At 41.9% G+C, this 20,882-nt stretch overlaps 2 protein-coding genes across 2 annotated transcripts in view; one reads left to right on the plus strand and one right to left on the minus strand.

Annotated features, from left to right (window-relative positions):
• Positions 1-746: 746 nt before the first annotated feature.
• ENY2 (ENY2 transcription and export complex 2 subunit) lies at positions 747-8,157 on the minus strand. Its single transcript, XM_077809873.1, has 5 exons — positions 8,041-8,157; positions 5,396-5,491; positions 3,777-3,847; positions 2,059-2,133; positions 747-1,015 (listed from the first exon to the last, which is right to left on the minus strand). The coding sequence occupies exons 2-5, from the start codon at positions 5,461-5,463 to the stop codon at positions 939-941; spliced, it is 291 nt and encodes a 96-aa protein (XP_077665999.1). The 5' UTR covers positions 5,464-5,491; positions 8,041-8,157; the 3' UTR covers positions 747-938.
• Positions 8,158-8,376: 219 nt separating this feature from the next.
• NUDCD1 (NudC domain containing 1) overlaps positions 8,377-20,882 on the plus strand; it is a 158,009-nt gene continuing 145,503 nt past the window's right edge. Inside the window, exon 1 of the mRNA XM_077809874.1 lies at positions 8,377-8,615. Coding sequence (XP_077666000.1) covers positions 8,498-8,615 — 118 coding nt within the window. The 5' untranslated portion in view covers positions 8,377-8,497. The remainder of the gene's footprint in view (positions 8,616-20,882) is intronic.

The following is a 20,882-nucleotide window of genomic DNA, read 5'->3' on the forward strand; positions in this document are numbered from 1 at the left end:
AAACTTGTCTGAAATTTTCTGTAAAATTGTTTGATGTGAGTAAAGGATGTGTGCATGGTTAAGGGTGAGTGTGAAAGCCATCACAATGTCCAGATGGTCAAGAAGAAGTGAGAGACTTGGAGAGACAGCAGGAAACAATCAGAAAAAATCCATTGCATCTGATGCTAAACGAGTTAGCAGCATTGACGACCTCAAAGGTGAGGCAAACACGCCCGAAGGCGAGACAACAAATAAGAGATAACAGTGGAAAACCCCAAGATTAACACCACTTACAGACTCAAAATCCATAGACTAAAGTGGGAATTTACAAGTATAAAGCTGGGGTGTTTTGCCATAGAACTCTGGGTTCAGACCTGCAAAATCTCGGAGCATCGAATCACGAATGACAGAGCTCAGCTCCTCACTCGTGCTCAATCTAACTGGCCATTAGATTGACTCGAGCTATGACACATTGTTAACTATAAGACCATCTGCAGGACGTGTGTGAGAGATTGAATGCATATGCTAACTGTTGTATTTTCAAAAGGCGGCATGTTGCCTTTTTCCCTGAAAAAGATCATGTGTGCTTCTTATAAGCATAACAAATGTGTTTGTACTTACTAGGTTGATGTATTCAAAAATCATAAAAAATGTATTGATTTAATGTAATGACTTAGTGCAAAGTAGCAAAAGATGCCTGGAAATTAACATGTCACCAGCTTAAAAATCACTCAATATAACAGAAGATAAGAGCCTTCAAAACATACATAACCACAAAAGTTTTTTTTTTTTTATTAAAACAGCAAGTTTAAGAAATTAATGCAGTGTAATGATACACCTGTAACTAATCATACAAAAATGAACTTAAATTCTAAAACATGAAAAATGTATTCCAATTTCTGGCATGACTTACATAATACAGACACACAAAAATACTGTACTCAGAATTAATGTCAATCTTAAAGACTGGCATGCTGGGCAAGGAAGGTTCTTATTCTTTGTAGGAGTTCTTTCTTTACACTGTCTGGTACCAAAGCTGAAATACAAATAAAAAAAAGCAGGTAAGAAATAGGGAGAAAAGAAAAAGATATATGTAGCGCAGTATATCATAAGTTGACCCTGCAATTCTGATGCATGATAGACTTTCTTAGAACTCCACCAGCCAATTCAGCAATTTCCTGTTGGGGTTGGAGAGCAGTCCAAAGAAGAAAGGAAGGATTTATATTCGGCAGTAGGTGGGATGCAATCAGCAGCAAAGGATCTGACTCACTTTCTGCCCCATAAGCTCTGTTCTCTGAAGAGAAGAGCTAGGGCAGCGATTCTCAAATTTCATTGCACCGTGACTCCCTTCTGACAACAAAAATTACTACATGACCTCAGGAGCCTGCCCAGGGGAGCAGGAGACAAGCCCCACTGCCCCAGGTGGGCGAGCTGGCTAAAGCTGAAGCTCAAGGGCTTCAGCCCTGGGCGGGTGGGCCTTTTTTTTTTTTTTTTTTTTTTTAAAACAGCTTTACCTTCTTTAACACTAGAGGTTTCCTAGATGGCCTGACTGGCTGTGGGGCAACTGAGTGGACTGCAAAAAGGAGACTAACACAAAGCACTTTTCTTCATGAGATGCAAATTGTCTCTCTTGCTGCTGCTCTTGTTATTGCCCCCTCCCCCTGATATTCTTACTGCCCTGTTAACCCAGCCTCACAGAGGTCTCCAGCCAAAACAACAGAGATATGAAAACATCTCTCCCATACACCACATGCACTTAATTCTACTACTGTCAGTGAGACCACTGGGGGCATTTAATTGTTAAGCAGATTTTTCTGTCTTTTTCAAAGAAAGTTACATATAAAAATATTTTTTTAAAATAAATGAGTCAGCACAGAAACAGTAAGGCTTTCATGGCAACAGGAATTTACACATGTAGCCCATTTGTGATTACTAGTTAGGCTATTATATAGTTTCCTCTACATGCAATGTGGGCAAGTTATTGGTGCTTAGACAAAGTTTCTAGAGTATTTAAATGTGTAAGCTTAGTGTGGAATTAATAGGTGTTTTTTTTGCATTAAGTGACATTACTTTTCTTACCTCTACCTTTGGGAGTGATTTCTGCCACCAAGTCATCAACAGTAACATGCTCTAACCCTTTTTCTTTGATTACATCTAGGGAAGACCAAGAAAACCACTTGAATAGTTGAATAGTTTAAATCCATTCATTAGAAAAACAGACCTATTCAAAGATTATAATACAAAACCTGCATATGTAGATTAATCATATCTATGTAATCCTATAATTAATCATATGTATGTTATCCTTCTGTGGATTTAGTCTATTACTATATCAGTGGGCGTGGTATAAGAACCTGAAAAGGCAAGTGCACAGATCCGTAAAGTCACTTGACCACCATTTAGCAAATCTATCCTGTATATACCAATGACAGGCACTGTCTGGGCATGTAGCAATGCAGCAATTATTTACAAGTCTTTGAACTGCAGCCAGAACAAGGCCGTAATTTCAGTTAAATATTATATGTAACATTAACCAGAAGCACAACTGTAAAGATTTGAAGACAATTAAAGATATAAACACACTAATACTACACTGTCAATTGCTCAAGAATATAACAGCAATTTTGAAAGTACTCCTTTAGAAAGATCAGATCTACAGCAAACATATACACAGTATTTTTCCTGCTTTCCATGTTTTAGTGTTTTCAGTATGCATGTTAGGATTATTTTTCAGAGAATCACTTTCCTTAAATATAGTAAATATTTTTGGGGAAAGGAATTTCAACTTTGATCAGCACAGTCCTGCACTGTTGGAATGTGCTCTGTATTTGTAAATAATGACTGCTGTAACCAATACTGTAAAATGTTTCAGTTGACAACAGAACTGAATAATCCTAGCACTATAAACTATTGAAAAATGTACTGTGACTGCCATAAAAAATGCCATTTGGGCAGAGTAAATCTGATCAGAAGAAACGTTAAAAGTCAATATTCAAAGTTTTTTGTTTTGTTTTGTTTTTTTGCTCTTAACAGGAAATGAATCATGTGCTGGTTTAGAAAGCTATTAGCCCTCCATGGAAGCTGAACATTTTGGTAATAAGAATTTTATCTAAATTTAATACATTCACTATTTACCTTTACTATAGACACTTGAAAACAAAAGTTTGGTACTTAGCAGTTAATCTGATGATGTTTTCCTTCATCTAAATCGGTGATTTTCATGAAAAATTTTCACAAAAAAAGAAAGCACAAGCACTCCTCCTATTATTTATGGCATACCTCTCTGCTTGCTGCTTTTGCTTTTATCCTCTTGTGAAATGAAAATCTCTTGTCAAAATGAAAAACTGTATCGGAATCAGTTATTTAGATGTTAGCAATCAAGCAGTCACACATTTTAGAACCTTAAATACAGCAGACCTCGGCAACTACAATGAGGTCCAAATCAGAGGAAATATCAAAAACTCAACATCAGCCAAAGATGTGAAAATGCATTTTGGGCTACCCAGGTTGCCTGAGAATTCGTGAACAGAGATACATCCAAGATGATTCCAAAACTACAAATCACCAATGTGAGTACAGGTGTTGTGAGAAAGTATCCCATAAGAAAGCATTCATACCCTGCCTCCCACATTTCTCCAAGATGCTCTCTTGCCCAATAGCATCATCTCCGTCTTATTCAAACTGACTTTCAGGTAGTCAAGCTTTCATCTGGAACTTTTATTTGGCTAGCAGTGATGCACCTATTCTCTTACCTTAGGCAATAACTAAGGGTATTGAATGTAGTTAACCTTAATTACCTTTACAGTGTGCCTTCAACTGATCCTTCCAGCCACATTCAATTAATTTGGCTCTTAGCAGCTCTTTAAGGCTGTAAAGATGACAAAATTAAACTTACTAGAAGAAAAAGTGGTTTTACCAGCAAAGAAAGAATATTTCACTTCAAAGCAGGTTATAAAAAATACATCACTGTAAGCCTTTGTATGCACAGCTGCACACTAATTCATGCTGCGAAATAAAATAAGCTACTGTATTCAAAGGGATCCAAGATGGCCAGGAGTAAGAGTAAGTGACTTTCAGTGTAAGTGACTTGATTTCAAAGAAACGCTTGCAACTCTAAATTTGAAGTATCCAAACTATGTTTTCACTAGAGATTTAAACTGGGCATTGACTATCCTGTGATATTTTTATCATCAGAGAAGTCTAGGAAAGGGGGAACTTGCCTGGTATATTACCTCCTCTCAGCACAATCAACAAGTGCTGAACAAAACTGAAAAGGATTCAAGACAGGTTCACTCTATTCTATTCCTTCAGCTATTTGTGAAGGAGCACGGGAGCAACCCTCCTTTACTGCCGGGGGTACACTGGATATGGGAAAGCAGTGGGATAATACTTAAAGAGGTGAAGGAGAAACAAATTAGAATAAGATGTCATAAACTAGCATAGTGGCTTAGTAGCATAAATTTCAGTCCTTTACTCCATGGGCTGGGGGCGCATTTAACCTTCAACTATCCTGCTTTGCTCAAGCAATCCCCCATTTTTGATTGAAGGAGTTGGACCAACAATCTGAAGCGTGAAGTCTAGTCCTCTTTGACCAGTAAGCTGTTAAGAGGTAAGATGTTTGGATGAGGAAGGACAAGGTAGGGGATTCTGGAAGACCAGTGGTTCTCAAACGTTTTTACTGGTTACTCCTTTCACATAGCAAGCCTCTGAGTGCGACCCCTCTTATAAATATATAAAAAAAGTGTTTTTAATTTAACACCATTATAAATGTTGGAGGCAAAGCGGGGTTTGGGGTGGAGGTTGACAGCTGGCGACCCCTCATGTAATCACCTTGCGACCCCCTGAGGGGTCCCGACCCCCAAGTTTGAGAACCCCTGTGGAAGACCAAATTAAAGCAATTGTGGTTGCTTTGTTGTTTTGGATAATTTGAATTCAAGAAAAAATTCTACTGCTCCACCATTGTATGTAACAGAACACAATCCTGATACCATGCTTAGATTTTATTTGTGCAATAAGGAGACTGCACCTCTCCCTCTTGGCCTGAAAGGAGAATAAATTGGAACGTCGTTGTTTAACAGTGTAATTTTAGATCTGTACAAAGATGTTTTCTCCATTAACAACATCATCGGTGTTCACTTGGGATTTATAAGCCAACTTTCCCAACTCTTATTATTTTACCAGCTTTTTTGTTTTAGTTAAAAACTGGCTGAGAGGGTTTATTTTTCCTTACTTTTGAATATTTTAATTAAGTCTTCTTTACTGGTATAACACACAAGATTTTCTCAACTGTTTTGCAGCATTTAGAATTATAGGAGGGATTTAGCTTTTTTTACTTTTTAGGACATCCTTCATGCTACATCATTTTATGACATTTAATGAGCATAAAAACCATATAAGAAAAAAAAAATCTACTTACCGTTCTCGCTCTCCTGTTTCTATTAGTTTTTGGTTAATAGTTGCTCTCATCTGTGCATCTTTATTCATTTTGAAAACCTAGATTTCCACAGCAAATCTATAAAATTATAAAAAAAAGATTTTAATAGCATTGTTTACTAATCATTTGCAACATAAGAAAACATGTATGTAATTAAACAATTAAATTTCCCTTACGCTCTCTACAGTTTGTTAGGCCTGGTCTAGAGTAGAAAATTAGGTCGGCTTAACCATGTCAGTCAAAGGTGTGGAAAATCCACTCCCGGAGTAGCATTGTTAAACCGACCCAGGTCCCCAGGTGGCCAGTGCTAGACTGACAGAAGAATTCTTCCGGCAACCTGGCAATCACATCAGGGAGTGGATTACCAGTAGGAGAACCCCTCCTGTCAGCATAGGTAGCACCTGCACTGAAGTGCTACAGCGGCGCAGCTGCAGCATTTTGAGTATAGACCCCTCAGTTTTTGGCATTTGTTTAATTTACACAATTAGACAAGAGAAAGATGTTAACTCAACTTACTGAAGACAGTCACAATAAGTCATCAATCACACATTGTTTATATCAGAAATACTGATTAACAGAACTCAGCAAAGTGACCACATGATTGAACCTTACTGTCCTCACATAAATTCAGAAACTACTGTTCACTGCTGATGACCCAGCCAAATTGTATATGATAATCTTTGCTTCCTGATAAACTAGTGTTTTCTGCACATTCACCCCACTTTAGAATGCTGGTCAAAAAAGAGAAAAAACTGTCACAGTTCTTAAAGTAGTGGTGCGATAACCATATTGTTCCCAGGATATTTAAGTCGCAAGGTGGGTGAGGTAATCTCTTTTGTTGGATCAACTTCTGTTGGTGAGAAAAGTTACGGAACTTACACAGAACTCTTCTTCAGTCCAGAAGAGCTCCACGTAAGCTCAAAAGCTTGTCTCCATCACCAACAGAAATGGGTCCAATACAACAAAATCTGAGAGTTATGAACACTTCAGGAATGGAGGTTGTTCATAACTCTGAACAAAACGTTATGGTTGTTCTTTCAAACATTTACAACTGAACATTAACTTAATACAGCTTTGAAACTTTACTATTCGGAAGAAAAATGATGCTTTTAACCGTCTTAATTTAAACAAGACAAGCACAGAAACAGTTTCTTTACCTGCTCAAATCTTTTTTTTTTTTTTTAAACTTTCCCTTTTTCTTTTTTAGTAGTTTACCTTTAACACAGTACTATACTGTATTTGCTTTTTTTTTTTTTTTTTGGTCTCTGCTGCTGCCTGATTGCATACTTGCAGTTCCAAATGAGGAATGTGGTTGACCAGTCAGTTCATAACTCTGGTGTTCGTAACTCTGAGGTTTTACTGTAAAAGATATTACCTTATCCACCTTGTCTCTCTACAGTTATTAAATCCATGGCTCTAATTAGAGATCGCCAGAAATTTTGATGAAGGTATGTAGAAAACTTTTGCTCCTAAATACCAGATCTGCCTGTGATAATCTGTTCACATGATAATTTCTCCACCACGAAAGGAAAGGGAGGACAGATAAAGAATTATAGTTTAATGTTCATAAAAGGACTAACGGAACTAACTCACTTGAGCCACTTCAGACCCACAGCTCTATCACCTTACTTCGAGCTCTGGTATTTCAGCCCTGATTTGAGGAAAGGCTGCTATCTGCCCTGAACTATGGAGTGATTCTCTGACATGGTCAAATAAGAAACTGGAGACGATCAAATTCAGCTGTGCATGTGTCAGTCTTACTGAACTGATCACTCTCTCCTCCCTGTGTAATGATGCAACAGCCAGCACAGATTTAGCAAAGTGGGGGTGAGATACTATAAAGTTAGAAGAGTTGAGCTCAGATAACATTCAACCAGAGGTCCTTTGTACTCTGCTGCCGAGCCTCTACAGGAGCAAGATAGAGACTCCATAGCACATCTGATAGAGAGGGACAACCATCACCACTCCCCAATAACCTGCCGTCTCTCCACCCCCAGCCAGTGACCAGACCCCCCCTCCCTCCCAACTCCCATCATCAGCCAGTGACCGGACCCCATTCTCCCACACTTCCCCGCCCAGTGACCCACCTTCTCCCCACCCCCCACTGAGTGACCACACCTCGGGGCAATGACCAGACCCCCGCCCCTCCCTCCAGCCAGTGACCTACCCCAGGCCCTGTGAGTCGGGGCTGAAGTACACCCACTGCGGGGGAGGGGTCGCCACAGCGCAGCCGCCGGGCCCCGCCAGGGAGTCATAGAGTATCAGGGTTGGAAGGGACCTCAGCAGGACATCTAGTCCAGCCCCCTGCTCAAAGCAGGGCCAATCCCCCACCCCCGAGATCCCTAAATGGCCCCCTCAAGGACTGAACTCACAACCCTGCGTTTAGCAGGCCAATGCTCAAACCACTGAGCGATCCCTCCCCCCAAGGCATGGGGCCAAGCCAAGGCTCGCAGCCCTTTGCGGCCCGCGGCGTGGGGAAGCTCGGGCCCGGCCCCAGAGCCGGGAAACCAACCGCGCGGCTGCGGGTGGGGATTTCAGGCCGAGCCCCGCGGCTCCCCACCCGCTCTGAGCGCGCCCCGGGCCCCTCCAGCGGAGCGTCGAACCCCGCTCGGGGCCCCAGGACTCACCCCCGCGGCGGCGCGCCCAGCTCTGTGGAAGGAGAAAGCGACGCCGTCTCCCCGGGAGAATCCAGCCCGGCCAAGCTTTTGCCCGCCCCTTCGCGCGGGGGACCCTGGGAAATGGAGTGCGGGACGATGTCGTCCCTCGCTCAGTTTAAAAACTACAACTCCCAGTGTGGCCTAAGGTCTGGGCGGCCGGACGTGCCGGTTCCCTCGGAGGCTGGAACTACAACTCCCAGCATGCCCCGCTTTCCGGACGCCCCCGTGCGGCATACAACTCCCGACATGCCTGGCGACTGACAGCAGCAGTCCCTTGCGGCTAGAGCCCTAAAACTACCATTCCCAGGGTGCTCCACGCTCTGCATGCGCCTTACCTGAGCCAGTGAAGGCCCCCGCGCTTCTCACACAAAGTCTCCTTCCAAACTTTCCCCCTCGTCGCAGGCGGTAGCTACGGGCCTGGCCGGGGATGGAGGCGGTGGCCAACTGCTCCCTGCGGGTGAAGCGGCTGCTCTTGGACCCCAAGTTCGAGGGCTACAAGCTCTCCCTGGAGCCGCTGGCCTGCTACCAGCTGGGGCTGGACTCGGGTGAGGGGCGCGGCCGCGGCCGGTGTTGCTCGGGCTCCTGAGGGGGAGCTGCCTCTGGCAGGGGAGCCCTGGCGCGGCAGCGCTGCGGGTGCTGCTGGGGCCGGGCCTCGCCTTGCAGGAGCCTGCGTTTGTTTGCCCTTGTTGTTGAAGCCTTCTCCCCGCCGCGGGTTGCTTTGCTGCGCCCCAGCTGCTGGCCCCCGGGCAGAGGTGGCTGCCCGTCCGTGCGGGGTAAAGTCATTCCCGCCCCAGGTGGCTGGCAAGCTGCTGTTGTGCTCGCCTGCAGGGCAGGGGTTGGGGAAACAGTCTCCGGGGCCTTGGGGCAGCCCCTCGCCACGAAAAGCCCCAGGCCGGCGGGGAAACTTTTAAGATGGCTGTTCCAGGTCTTGGGGCATTCGCCTCTAGGCAGAGGTCGCCGGTGAGGCCAGGGCCGCTGTCCTTGACTGATAGAGCTGCTGGCAGAAGCCTTCTCTACTCCTGGTGTAGGCCTGCGCTTTCTCTAAAGCGTAAATTTGTTAGTCTAGGGTGCCACAAGTACTCCTTTTCTTTTTTCTCGAGCCTCTGTTGGTCTTCAGGTCACTTCTGAGTTTTGTTGGCTTTGGGGGTTTTAGCATTTCATCGTTAATATTTCGTTAACACGTGGTTGTGCTTGTAATGCTCCCCTCTCCCCATTGGCCTTCATCAGTAGTATCCTGATGTCCTCTTGTAGTGGGGTCCTTGGAGCCTACACTTGGCTCCATCTTTTAGATCAGCCCCTTCCTAATAGGTGTCCTGATGAATTTGAAGCCCTCAGATCTTCTGGTTTCTGGAAGGGAAGGAGGAGCCCATTTTTTTCCTTCCCATTCTAAGACTTCTGACAGTGTGTTTGTCTCCCAGGCTCCTATGGGTTGAGGTTTTTCTGTATTCTTCCCTCATCCCGTATTTTTTGGGAGTCCTTGTTCCTGGTGAATAGCTAGTGTGTGTATTTATAGCCTGCCTAAGATGTGAACTGTCACATGTGAAATTTACATGTTCTTTGTTAGTTTCAAAGCTGCTCACAGAACAGGGGCTCTCAAACTGACCTTGAGGCCTTTTAACCTCACTCTTTTGCTGCTTGGGAAAATTATGAGCAGCAGCAGAGATACAGGAGCTGCCTGTATGCAGACGCTAGTATTGCCAACCTTAAGTGTTTAAAAATCATGAACTGGATCTCAAAATCATAAGATTTTAAAAACAAATTTGTTCTTTTTTTAATTTGCCTTTTGGTTTTTGAGCCTGTGGTTCATGTATCTGAAGAAGTGGGGTTTTTACCCCCGAAAGCTTATGCCAAAATAAATATGTGCCACTGGACTCCTCGTTCTTTGTGTGGTTCACAATTTAAGCTTTGTCTCTTCAGTCATAAGAGCTAGAGATGCACTTTTTTTCTAATGGAAGCTGAGATTTTTATATAAAATGGCTATAAGATGGAACTTTAAGAAAAACACTGAATGTTATTCAGAGTAGCATCTGTGTTGTGCTAGATGCTGTACAAACAAAAATAGCTCCTGCCCCAGAGAGCTTGGAGTCTAGGATTATGATTGGACCCATCAGGTGAAGAAATAGAAGAAATTGGGGAATGGAATGGGAGGACAAGAGGATGGTAAATGAGCGTATTTTGCATATTTTTTTTTTTTTTTTTTTGCTGTAAATGTAGCTGAGTTGCAAAGCTTGCCTGTGGAGGTTTCAGAAGATGGTCTTCAGAAAACCTTTGATTTATTTTATAGATGGTAGGTCAATTACTTTTCCACCCAGGTTACAATTTCTTAGTCCTGTATGTAGTAGAGTCTAATTTTTATCACTGAAGCTCAATAGCTGAGCCCAATGTGTGATCAGAAAGGAAAATGGCTTATTCAGCTGATAGTTATAATTACAATCAATATGCATTGTTGGAATGCACTGTGTGTTTCATATTTCAGGGCATGTCTTGTAATAAAACATTAATCATGTTGTCATGGGCAAGACATCTTATTGATCAGTTTTGATTCCATACTCTGTAAATCTTTTATAAATAAGATGTCTTAGGACTAAAGTGCTTTAACTTGAAAAGCAAGACTTTTTAATGTTCAGCCCATGCAAAGAGCACATTAGACATAGCTGTAGTTGTAGCTGGTGGTTTTGGAGTAGCTGAAATCTAAGTCCTTGTATAGTTTATTATTTTTTAGTATGGTAATAACCAAAATATGCTAGGTTATGTACCGTAGAAAGACAGAGACCCTGTCCTGAAGAAGTTGTAGTCTGAGGACTTGATCTTGCACTAGGAATCGTGAGGATAGATCCTGTGCACGTGTGGAGTCCTGTTGAAGTCATGAGGTATAGTCATGGAGTTCAGTGTGCTGTATTGGAGCAACCTAAGAGTATTGCAATAGTTAAGGGTTCTTGAAGATGCATGCAGAGATGTTTGCAGTATTCTATTCTGGCAGCACTTCTTAGATGATGGCAGTAATAAGATCAGTAAAAGAACCTCAAACACTGTTCTGTGGAACTTTATTCATGAGAGTACATTAGAACCTGTGTGTTGTCCAGAATCAGAGGCAGGAGTGTGGCCTAAATAGACCAGTTGTCTGATCTGGAATTCTTGCTCTTATGTATTATATATGTGTTGGTTGACTGTACAGACTGAACGTTGGGGTAACTTATTTGGTAGAGTCTGTTCCATCGGAGTATTCTTGTCCACTTTTCATTAGACACTTATAATGCAGTATCAGTTTACATTGCTGTGAAGTTATTGATAAACAGTTATGTTAGTACTGTTTGACTTCATCAGGGCTTTTCTTTTACAATTGAGTTTGATAAGAGAAATCTATTGTATAAGCACATGAATGTAAGACTTCAGGTGTACCATAAGCACACAAAAACTGTTAAGACTATTATTAAGGTTAGGAAAAGCCAGAATTAAGGTTGCCTGTGCAACTTTAATTTGGCCTCCTTTTGTGTATGCATTCTGATGGTCACATACAGTCTTTTCCACAGGACTCCCTAATGTTCTTTTTATCATTTTTTTGTGTGTAAATTGCAAGCTAGTTAAAGTAAACTGCAAGGACAAATTCCGTCACATTATGTTGACACTCACATGGCTCATCAGCAGGGTTGGAACCTTCAGATCCACTGCTTAGACCTCTGCTATTTGAGCTAATGGAGTAACTAATAGCATTAGTAGGTTGCCATTCTCTGTGTGGACCAGCACTAGAGGTGGGATGGGACACTTGGCCAGTTAGTTTCACATATATTTTCTGTCATGAGAGGAATGGTGAGACTCAAATCTTGGATTCCATTCCAGGTTCTAGTGAGCACAGTCTGTTCTATCCTAGTTCTGTCTCTCCTCCACCTCAGGCTCCTCATCTGAGTCCCATTCTCTTCACCTGACTAGTCCTAGTCTCTACTCCTGGGGCTTCTCATCCTACTCCCAATCCCTGCCCATGGCTCTTCATCTGATCTCAGTCTTCTCTCCTTCCACTTCACTTGTTCAGTCTCCCAACTCCTCATTCCAATCCGACCCCCAGCTTCCAGTTCCAGTCTCCACATCTGGCTTCATGTCAGTGATCCGGTGCTGGTTTCCTTCTCCCACTCCCTGCCACACTCCAGTCCTATCCACAACTCAGGTTCCACTCTTGTTCCCTCTGCATTCGAATCGGGCAGCTCCCTTCTCCACTTTGATTGAGCTCAACAAGGGGACATTAAGAATACAGAAGAGACAGGCTCCCTGCTCTCCTCCATTCAGGTGCTCAGTCCCAGACTGGAGCATGTTCAGTGTGGATGGGATCTTAGTGAACTGAATTGCTAAAATATAGGAAATCTTTACTGAGCATGTGTAAACTGATTTTTACAAAGGCTTTTAACTTAACCAAATGTAGGTGAATTTCCACAGGGACTTCAAAAGGCATTAACTTCTATGATGCCAAATTTTAAATCCCTGCTCCAAAGCGTAGGAGCACTAGAGCTGTTCAGAAAAGGTCTCCGGAATGTTTTAATGTGTACAACAATGTATTTTTACTAGTCTCCCTCTCAGACATGGCTGAATTTTTTTTTTTTAAAGGGCAGCCTGAGGCAGACTCCCAGCATTAAAATTTCATCCTAAACAAAAGTGTCCACACGCTGACTTAAATATGATGCTCCTGTGTCCAATATGGGTGCAAAAGAAAACCATTTCATTTTGACTGTATAATTTGCACATTAAAAAAGTACTCGCTAATCTTTTTAGAAGTATAAATAAATGCAGGTAAACGTCATGAGACACTTTTTTTCTCCAGAAATTTCTGAACATGGATGAAAGTGTCACCTAATTAAAAACATGCATTTGACATTTTCTTGATGATTAAAATGGTGTCATCTCAGAAAAATTACTCCTGAGGGTATTCTGCACCAAAAAAAATGAAAAATTGTGCCAAAAAAAATTATGCACACAATATTTTAAAATTCTGCAGATTTTATTTGTCAAATAAAAGTGGAGACTCCAGTATGGCACCGGGGAGCACAGGCCACTGGCTCTGCAGAGGTGGGAGATAACTCTGCAGCTCCGCCCGCAGGACACGGACTCAGCGCTGAGGCTGCACCCGACCGTGGCACAGCGCAAGGACTGGGCCTGCTGCAGAAATACCCCCTGTCCCTCTATGCCAGGTGCACCAGGTGTGGGCAGGGAGGCTCAGCCCAGCAGAATCCAAGTGTAGAGGGATACAGGTGTGAGTTGAGAGGGTTCTGAGTGGGGCAATCTGGATGTGGGCAGCTCAGTGGTGGTGCAGGGGGGATCTGGATACACAGGGGCTTGTTGAGGGGTTCCGGGTGCAGTGGTAATGGGATTCTGCAGGGAGGGTCCAGGTAAAAGTGGTTAGGGCTCAGCTGGGGGAGTCTGGGTGTGGGGGGGGGGGATAGAGCTCGGCAGGGAGGTCTGGGTGTGGGGGGTTCGGTGCGGGGCCCAGATGCTGGGGGAGTGGGGATCTGGGTGCAGGGGGCTCGTTGGGGTGTTCCAGGTACAGGGGAAATGGGGCTTGGCAGAAGAGGTTCTGGGTGCGGGGGGAGGGGGGTGAGGCTTGGCAAAAGGGTCTGGATGCACATAGTTAGGTGGATGGGGAAGCAGCTCCCTGTACAGTGATACCTCTCCCTGCAGCTGAGGAGTGATGGGTGCAAGAAATGGGGTGGTGGTGGGTGGGAGTTTGCAGAACTTCCTGAAGCCTGGGGAGAAATCTGGGGGTGGGTCTGACCCGGCCCTGGATGTTGTCTGAGAAAGTCCCATCCTCCCCAACTCAGCTGGGACTAGCAGCTGAGCCCAGCACAGGGTAGGAGCCACCAGCCAGGTTTTCCTCAGTCCTGCCCACAGTGATTTACCTCTCTGTCAGCTGCTCTGGGCACCCAAAACATACTGCTGGGCAGAGCTGCATGACTGCTTTTTTGTGGCTTCCCTGTCAAGTCATTTTCCTGCGCGGAAGCAAAGAAGTCAGCGTATACTGCTTATACAACTGATATATTTGGACAACAAATGAGAGCTACGCGGATTGACACAAGCTGAGAATTGATATGACCTTTTTCCAGTGCAGTATTTCGATAAGCATACATGAAGTATTAGGTTTCATCCACAGGGTGGCATTGCAAAGCAAAGAATAACAATATGTGGGAGCATAGTAAGCACTTTGTGTCCAAAATGAACGCAAGTTAATAAACTGTTTTAAAAATGTTTACTAGTAGTTTTTCAACCTAGAATGTATTGAAGACAATAAAACATCTAGAAAAGCTTGTGAGACAGTTACTTTGCTGCTGCTGGTTCATTGGACAGTGCTTATGGTGACAGACCTTTATCAGATTTCATTTTAAAAAAATCACTTGTGGGACAATGCCCTATCACTGCAGAAAAATAGTTAGTATCAATTAAAAAAACCCAAAAAACAAATACCCACCTTTGAAAGTTTTGGTAAGGAGGCCTCTTTCCTTCTGAAAGTTCTTGACACACTTCTTAAAAGGCAAACAAAAACACACTACAGTACTAGGGCTGATGAAGATGCTGGTTTGAGTGTCCTGGAGGCGCTTCCTCACATTTAATCCCCTTTGCTTTCAGTTTAAACCAATTTTTACTGAAAAAATCCCAGGTTTTACAAAAAGTATTATTTGTGGGTTTTTTTTTTTTCCTGGATGGATTTGAACCAGTGAATAAACACTGTGTTTCCTGAAGCGTTCCTGTTCTTCAGAATTAGTTTTTTTTTTTTTTTTAGAAACAACATTTCTTTTCTGACTGATCTGGCTTAAATTCTCAGTCATTTTCTTTTAGCCTAACCTCTGCTCCTGATTTACCTCCTTTAATCTCTTGGCTCCCTTTTTATTTTTTGCCCTCAGTTCTTTTGCTTTCCTCTTCATCTCTCAGGACTGCCAAGAAAACTTGAGCCTTCTGGACTGTAGAAGGAAAGGGCTAAACTTCCTCAGCGTTTAGGCCCTTCTCCCATAAACACTACATAAGCATTTGGTAAAATGACAGCAGATGGCACTTGTGCACAGGCTTCTTTTATTTGTAGAACCTGCTTCATTTTATTTACTTAGGGCTGAAGAGTTTCTTAAGCAAAACTTTTTGGTATAAGTATCCTTCAGATTATTGCTGTGCCTGGGGGAATTCTGTGCCAAAAATTAAAAATTCTCCATATTTGTCAAAATAACACAATATAATCATGCCAGTTTCAATTATTTTGGTAATTTATTTCAAAATATCTCTCAGCAAGTACATCTAACAATACAGACAACCAAAAAAATAGAGCAAAGGTTTTTTGACAAATAGATACTTTATTAGGCATATTAATATAGAACTATGAGTAACAATTCATTTAAACTACAATACAGAAATGGATTTCCTGCACCTCTCAGAAGCAGTGCAAAGGCTTGGGAGAGTCTGGGTTAATGGAGAAGCTGAGGGAGGGGGAAGTAATTGCTGGGAAGGATCCTGGGAGTGAACCAGGAATGTTGCTGGGTATGGGTAGGAGAAGTATGGAACAGGGTTTTTTGGGGGGGGGATGTGTGTGTTGGGGGGTGTTAGGGAGTTGACCTCCCCCATGCAGACCCTGGCCTGACCCTTAGTCTCTCCCATTCAGTCAGGCACATCTGCCCTGTCCCCATGTGTCCCTGCACTCCCATTCAGCCCCTGCCCCAGTCTGTCGCCCCACTAGCCCTTCTGAACCTCCATCTGTGACTCCCAGCAGCCTTATGTGCCATGCTCTGTACATATCCTGTGCCTCCTCACTTTGCTCTGCAGGCAGGGTGCTGTGATGAATGCATACTCTCCTCTCTATCGGTTGCTGGTCAGTGAGCCAGCTGCCCTCAGTTCTGGTACCACAACAGACCCTGGCGGGTGAAAGGCATAACTGCAGTGCCTCTTTGACAGAATGTATTTTCTATGGAGGAAAAAATATCTGCAGGGGACATGAATTCTGCATGCGTGGAGTGGTGCAATATTCTCTCAGGAGTAGTTTACCAGCATCTTATTTCAGTTATTTAATATAACCATTAATTTGGACATTTTAAAAAAAGTACAACATGAGACCTTAAGTCCCACACTTGGGACTTGTTTAATAACATCTCAATTTCATACAATACCTGGATCCCATTAATAGATTTTATATAAAGTAGTTTCAAGTGTTCAGTGCTTTCTGAAATTATTTCAGGAGGGAAAATAAAAAGATTAGTCCATTCACTGAAGCACATGTCCAAACCATCCAGTATCTTGAGTAATTGGTCATTCTAGATCTATATATTATCTTTTTGTGTGCTGCAAGAGCTCTGTCCCCCATTCTCATGAGTCTCACCCTTGTTGATATAGCATAGCTTCATAGAAGTTGTAGTTGCATAAAGGGAGCATGGGGGTGGAGAGAGTTCCATGGAGTGCTTTGAATGTTGAGACTAAAATCTTGAATTTAATGACGTTATTCTAGAGGGAACCAGTGCAGAGAGCAGAATGTTCATAGCGCACGCTGTTGATGAACAGGCAGATTACTGAATTTAGAGTCAAGTGGACCTTTTTCAGAATTGGTGGCTTTATTCCTAGCCATGATGCATTGCAATAGTCAAATTGTGAATGTGTGAACTGCTATGGCCAAATCAAAATCTTGTACTATGAGGCACAGACTTCTGCCCAGTTGTGTTTTAGAGTTTTTAGCAGCCATGACTATTTGTCTAATTTGACTATTAGTATGTAAAAGTAACAAGGAGTCCAAAAAGACCCATGATGACTGAATGGCAAATTACTATGATGGAGGAGGGTAACATAGATATGGGGAATTCTTTGCAATTCTTCTTTTCCCCCATCATGCAGCCTCCATTGTGCAGCAGTTTAGTTTTAGTCAATTGTTGATAGGATTGGCAGAATTCAATTTTTTCATGTAGTTTCGGTGGATATCTGTTTTTAAGCATTTTTCTATTTTTATTGATTTTAATTTTTCAGTTGTGCAATATTGTGGGTTTTAAGCATTTTTTTTTTTTTTTCAATTTTGCTGTTCAAATTTTCACAGATGTGGGAAAATATGGGGAGAGGTCAGACAATTTACTGACGGTAAATGCTGAGTTTCAAAAAGTTAAAGCACAAATTGTCAACATCATGTGAAAATTTTACAAAGTATCCTTCAGTCTGTCAAGAATTATTTTTCTTTGCATAGCTGTAAATTTTAATTATCAATGGAAATATTTTTTGTTGGTTTGTGTGTGGTAAAATTGACATTTACTGATAAAAATCTAATCCTTCTAAGCCTCATATGGGTGCTGATGGCTCTTAAGCATCAAGATAGTAGGAGTTAATGCTGTTAGCATTTGATGTTAGCAAAATGTAGAGCTGGGTGTTGTCTATGTACTGCTGGCTTTTCTGCTTATGCTATTTCAAAATCTCCCCCTTCAGCTTCTTGTAGTTGTTGAATAGAGTAGGAGAGGGTTGAGCCTTGTAGGACTCCACAAGTGAAAGTTCTAGACGTAGAAGAATAGTTGCTCTTCAACCCTGTGGATTCAGTCTGAAAGGAACGGATGGAGCCATCTGAGTGTTCTGTTCATCCCTGCTTTCTCTCTGAGACACAACAGGGGTATTGATGGCCAACATGATCAAATGCCAGAGACATCCAGCAGTATAAGTAGTAGTTTGATATTTGTATCACAGTAGTGCCCAAAGGGTCCAACAAGGATCAGGCCCTCACTGTGTTAAACATATGGTTCCCTCCCCCCAAGGAGCAACCCTATGCAGAGACTCCCTTTTCAAGATAGACTAACAGAAGCAAAATGTTAATGGTATTTATCTTGTTGTTCGTATTCCCCTATCTAAGTGCTAACGTGCTGCACGATTGCAAATCCAATGTGCCTTTCTTCCATCCTGCCCATCCTGCAGAAATAAAATTGGGCTGTGTGTGTAAGAGAAGCAGTCACCACATGATGCTTGTTTTACAGGGGTGCTTCTGTTCAAAGGATGGTCTTTCCCTCATTTTTAATGTGAAAGTTCATACTTGCAATGGCTCCTCAGCAGGATAAGTGCAATTGATAACTTTGATGAAACTTGATTTAGAATAAGTTTTAAGTGCTGGGAAACTGTGCACAAGCAGAATGTGAATTACCACACATTTTAAGCAATGCACTGAAGTGAATTAATAATTACGTCTCTATGGGTTACTGCAGCTTTCCTAGTAGTCCTTTGTGTTCTGGCCGTAAGTCTGAAGAGAAAAGCTTTATGTTCTATCTTGCTTTATTGTTCAATTATACTTACAAAAATGGTATTGGTATTTAATCTATGGAAAATAAATGTAATTTGTGGGGGAGAAAGCCTGTTTATGCTAATTTGATAGGCTGCTATGTTATAGAAGTTGATTAGGACATTTTTATTGTAAATTGTGATTTATAATCCATTCCCCAGTAAACTTGCGCAATAGGACTGAAATATATTGTTTAATTTCTTGTATAATTTCTTTCATAGCTGAGTGAATGTGCAATAAAAGGGACCCAAAAATGGTTTACTACTAACCTGTTAGTCTATACAAATTAAAATGAATCACTGTTAAGCTCTACCTCCCCATTCTATTCACACCTACTCTTCTTCATACTTCCCTTGCCACTTCCATTAGTGTCCATTCTAAACCTCTGTGTAAACAATACTTCCCAAAAATGTAAAAGTTGGCCATTTAAATAGCTGGACCTTTTCTGCCATGGTTTTTTTGTTTCATTTTAATACCTAAACTATTCTTTATAAATTGATTTATATGTTTCTGGAATTTAAAGTGTTGTGGAAACGCTAATATTTTATCAAGAGAATAATACACTTTTTTCAAGGATGAAATTTCTTTTGTATTACAGTAAAAGCTGTGTTATCCAGTACTTTACCAACCGGAAAGCTCTATAAACCAGCATTTCTGATCTTCATTAAAAGTCTGGGTTATAGTCCGGTTGGTGTGGGGCAGGCAGGCTCCCTACCTGGCTCTGCGTGGCTCCCTGGAAGCAGCAACATGTCCCTGCTGCTCTTGGGTGGAGGCATGGCTAGGTGGCTTTGCGTGCTGCACTGGCTCCGCAGCTCCCATTGTTGTGTTTGAAAAGCTTGTTATCAAGTGAGACAATATCTGTTGCTTTCTAGGTGAAAATGCTTCAGTATAGGAATTGTACTATGCCAAAAAGATTAGTTTTGTTAATATATCAGTACATGGAGCAGATGTTCCAATTCTTTGATTCCACTGAAAGAATTGTCTTGGACGATCTTTCCTGTTAGTTTTTAAATAATTACAATATACTCACCCTGTTCTCTGGTCTTTCATTTTGAGGATCATAGCCATATAGGGCTGGAAGGATCCTTGAGAGGTCATCCAGACCATCCCCACACTTAGGTAGGACCAAATATACCTAGACCATCTCTGACAGGTGTTTGTCTACCCTATTCATGAAAATCTCCAGTGACTGGGATTCCACAACCTCCCTTGAAAGCTTATTCAGGTGCTTAACTACCTTTGTAGTTAGAAAGTTTTTCCTAAACTACATCTCCCTTGCTGCAGGTTACCTCTTGTGCTATCTTCAGTGCACATGGAGAACTATTAATCACTGTTCTCTTTATAACCAACCTTAACATGTCTGAAGACTTATCATGTCCTCCTTCAGTCTTTTTTTTCCCCTCACTAAACATATCCAGTTTTTAAAAACTCATTAGATCAGGATAACATCTCTTTGATAAAGCTTCATTTCACAAACACTTCTAGAGTGCCATTTGGAACTAGCTGTCTTTAATTTATCTTTGAATATTTTACAATAGTTAGCACTTAATTAATATGAACAAAAAATAAGAAAAAGGCTTACTGATTCCAATCATCGCTGGTATGGTTTTTTTTTTCTCTCTCCATTTTTGATACTTTAAGAAAATCCTCTGAAAGCTTGTGGAATGGGACAGTAACTTCTTATTCACTGCAGAGAAGCTGAAATCCATTGTACAATTCTGCAAAGCCACATGATTTGGGCTGCCGTGGGGTTGCTATTGTTAAGTTGCAAGTATCAACAGCTATGAAAAGGCATGCTTACATAGTCATTTTATAAAGGTTTTATATAAGAATATGACAGGATTTTTTCCATTAACTTTCTCAGTATAGACTGTGCCCTGGTCTGAAACCTAATGTCATATGGTGATGTGTGATTCTTTGTTGCTACTTTATCAATGACTTTTGTAGGAGTGGGCAGATTAAAACACCTCATCCAGAGAAGTGGCCCTGCTAAACTACCCAGGGAAAAAAATGCTGAGAGATCTTAAGGATTGAGGAGTTTTGGTAGGTTTTTTTTTTTGTTTGTTTGTTTGTTTTTGAGGATTGGATGGATGATAGTATTTTTCAAGGTGAGTGGTAGATTTGCTTCGCTGGAGGAGGAGTTGGTAACTTCTATTAGCCGTGAATAGTTTGATATTTATTAGCCAAGAGGGACGTTCAGTAGACTCCTTCAGCTTCAGTGAGTGTGTTGAGGCCATATACCATCAAATAGTGGCATGGTGGCTAATGCGGTCAACTCTGGTTCAGAGTTTTCTGCCTTTTAGTGGCTGGTGATTTGACCCAGTGGCTGGATTATGAAGTCCAGATTGCCAGGCGGAATAACCTTGCTGGCTGTGGTTTTGCAATTGTGATGGAGGTAGAGTAGACACTTTTTTCTTTCCTTATTATGGTGGTGTACTTCTGTCAGAAACCTTTATGCTCTTGAATGGATTTAGAGTGAGTTTATCACAACTGATGTTCGCACCTGCTGCCTATGTGCTTCATCTGCTGAAGTTTCATGGTGATTTCCTCAGGATGTGTGGGG

The sequence above is a fragment of the Eretmochelys imbricata genome, chromosome 2 (genome assembly GCF_965152235.1).
Source record: "Eretmochelys imbricata isolate rEreImb1 chromosome 2, rEreImb1.hap1, whole genome shotgun sequence".
NCBI classification, from domain to species: Eukaryota; Metazoa; Chordata; order Testudines; family Cheloniidae; genus Eretmochelys; species Eretmochelys imbricata.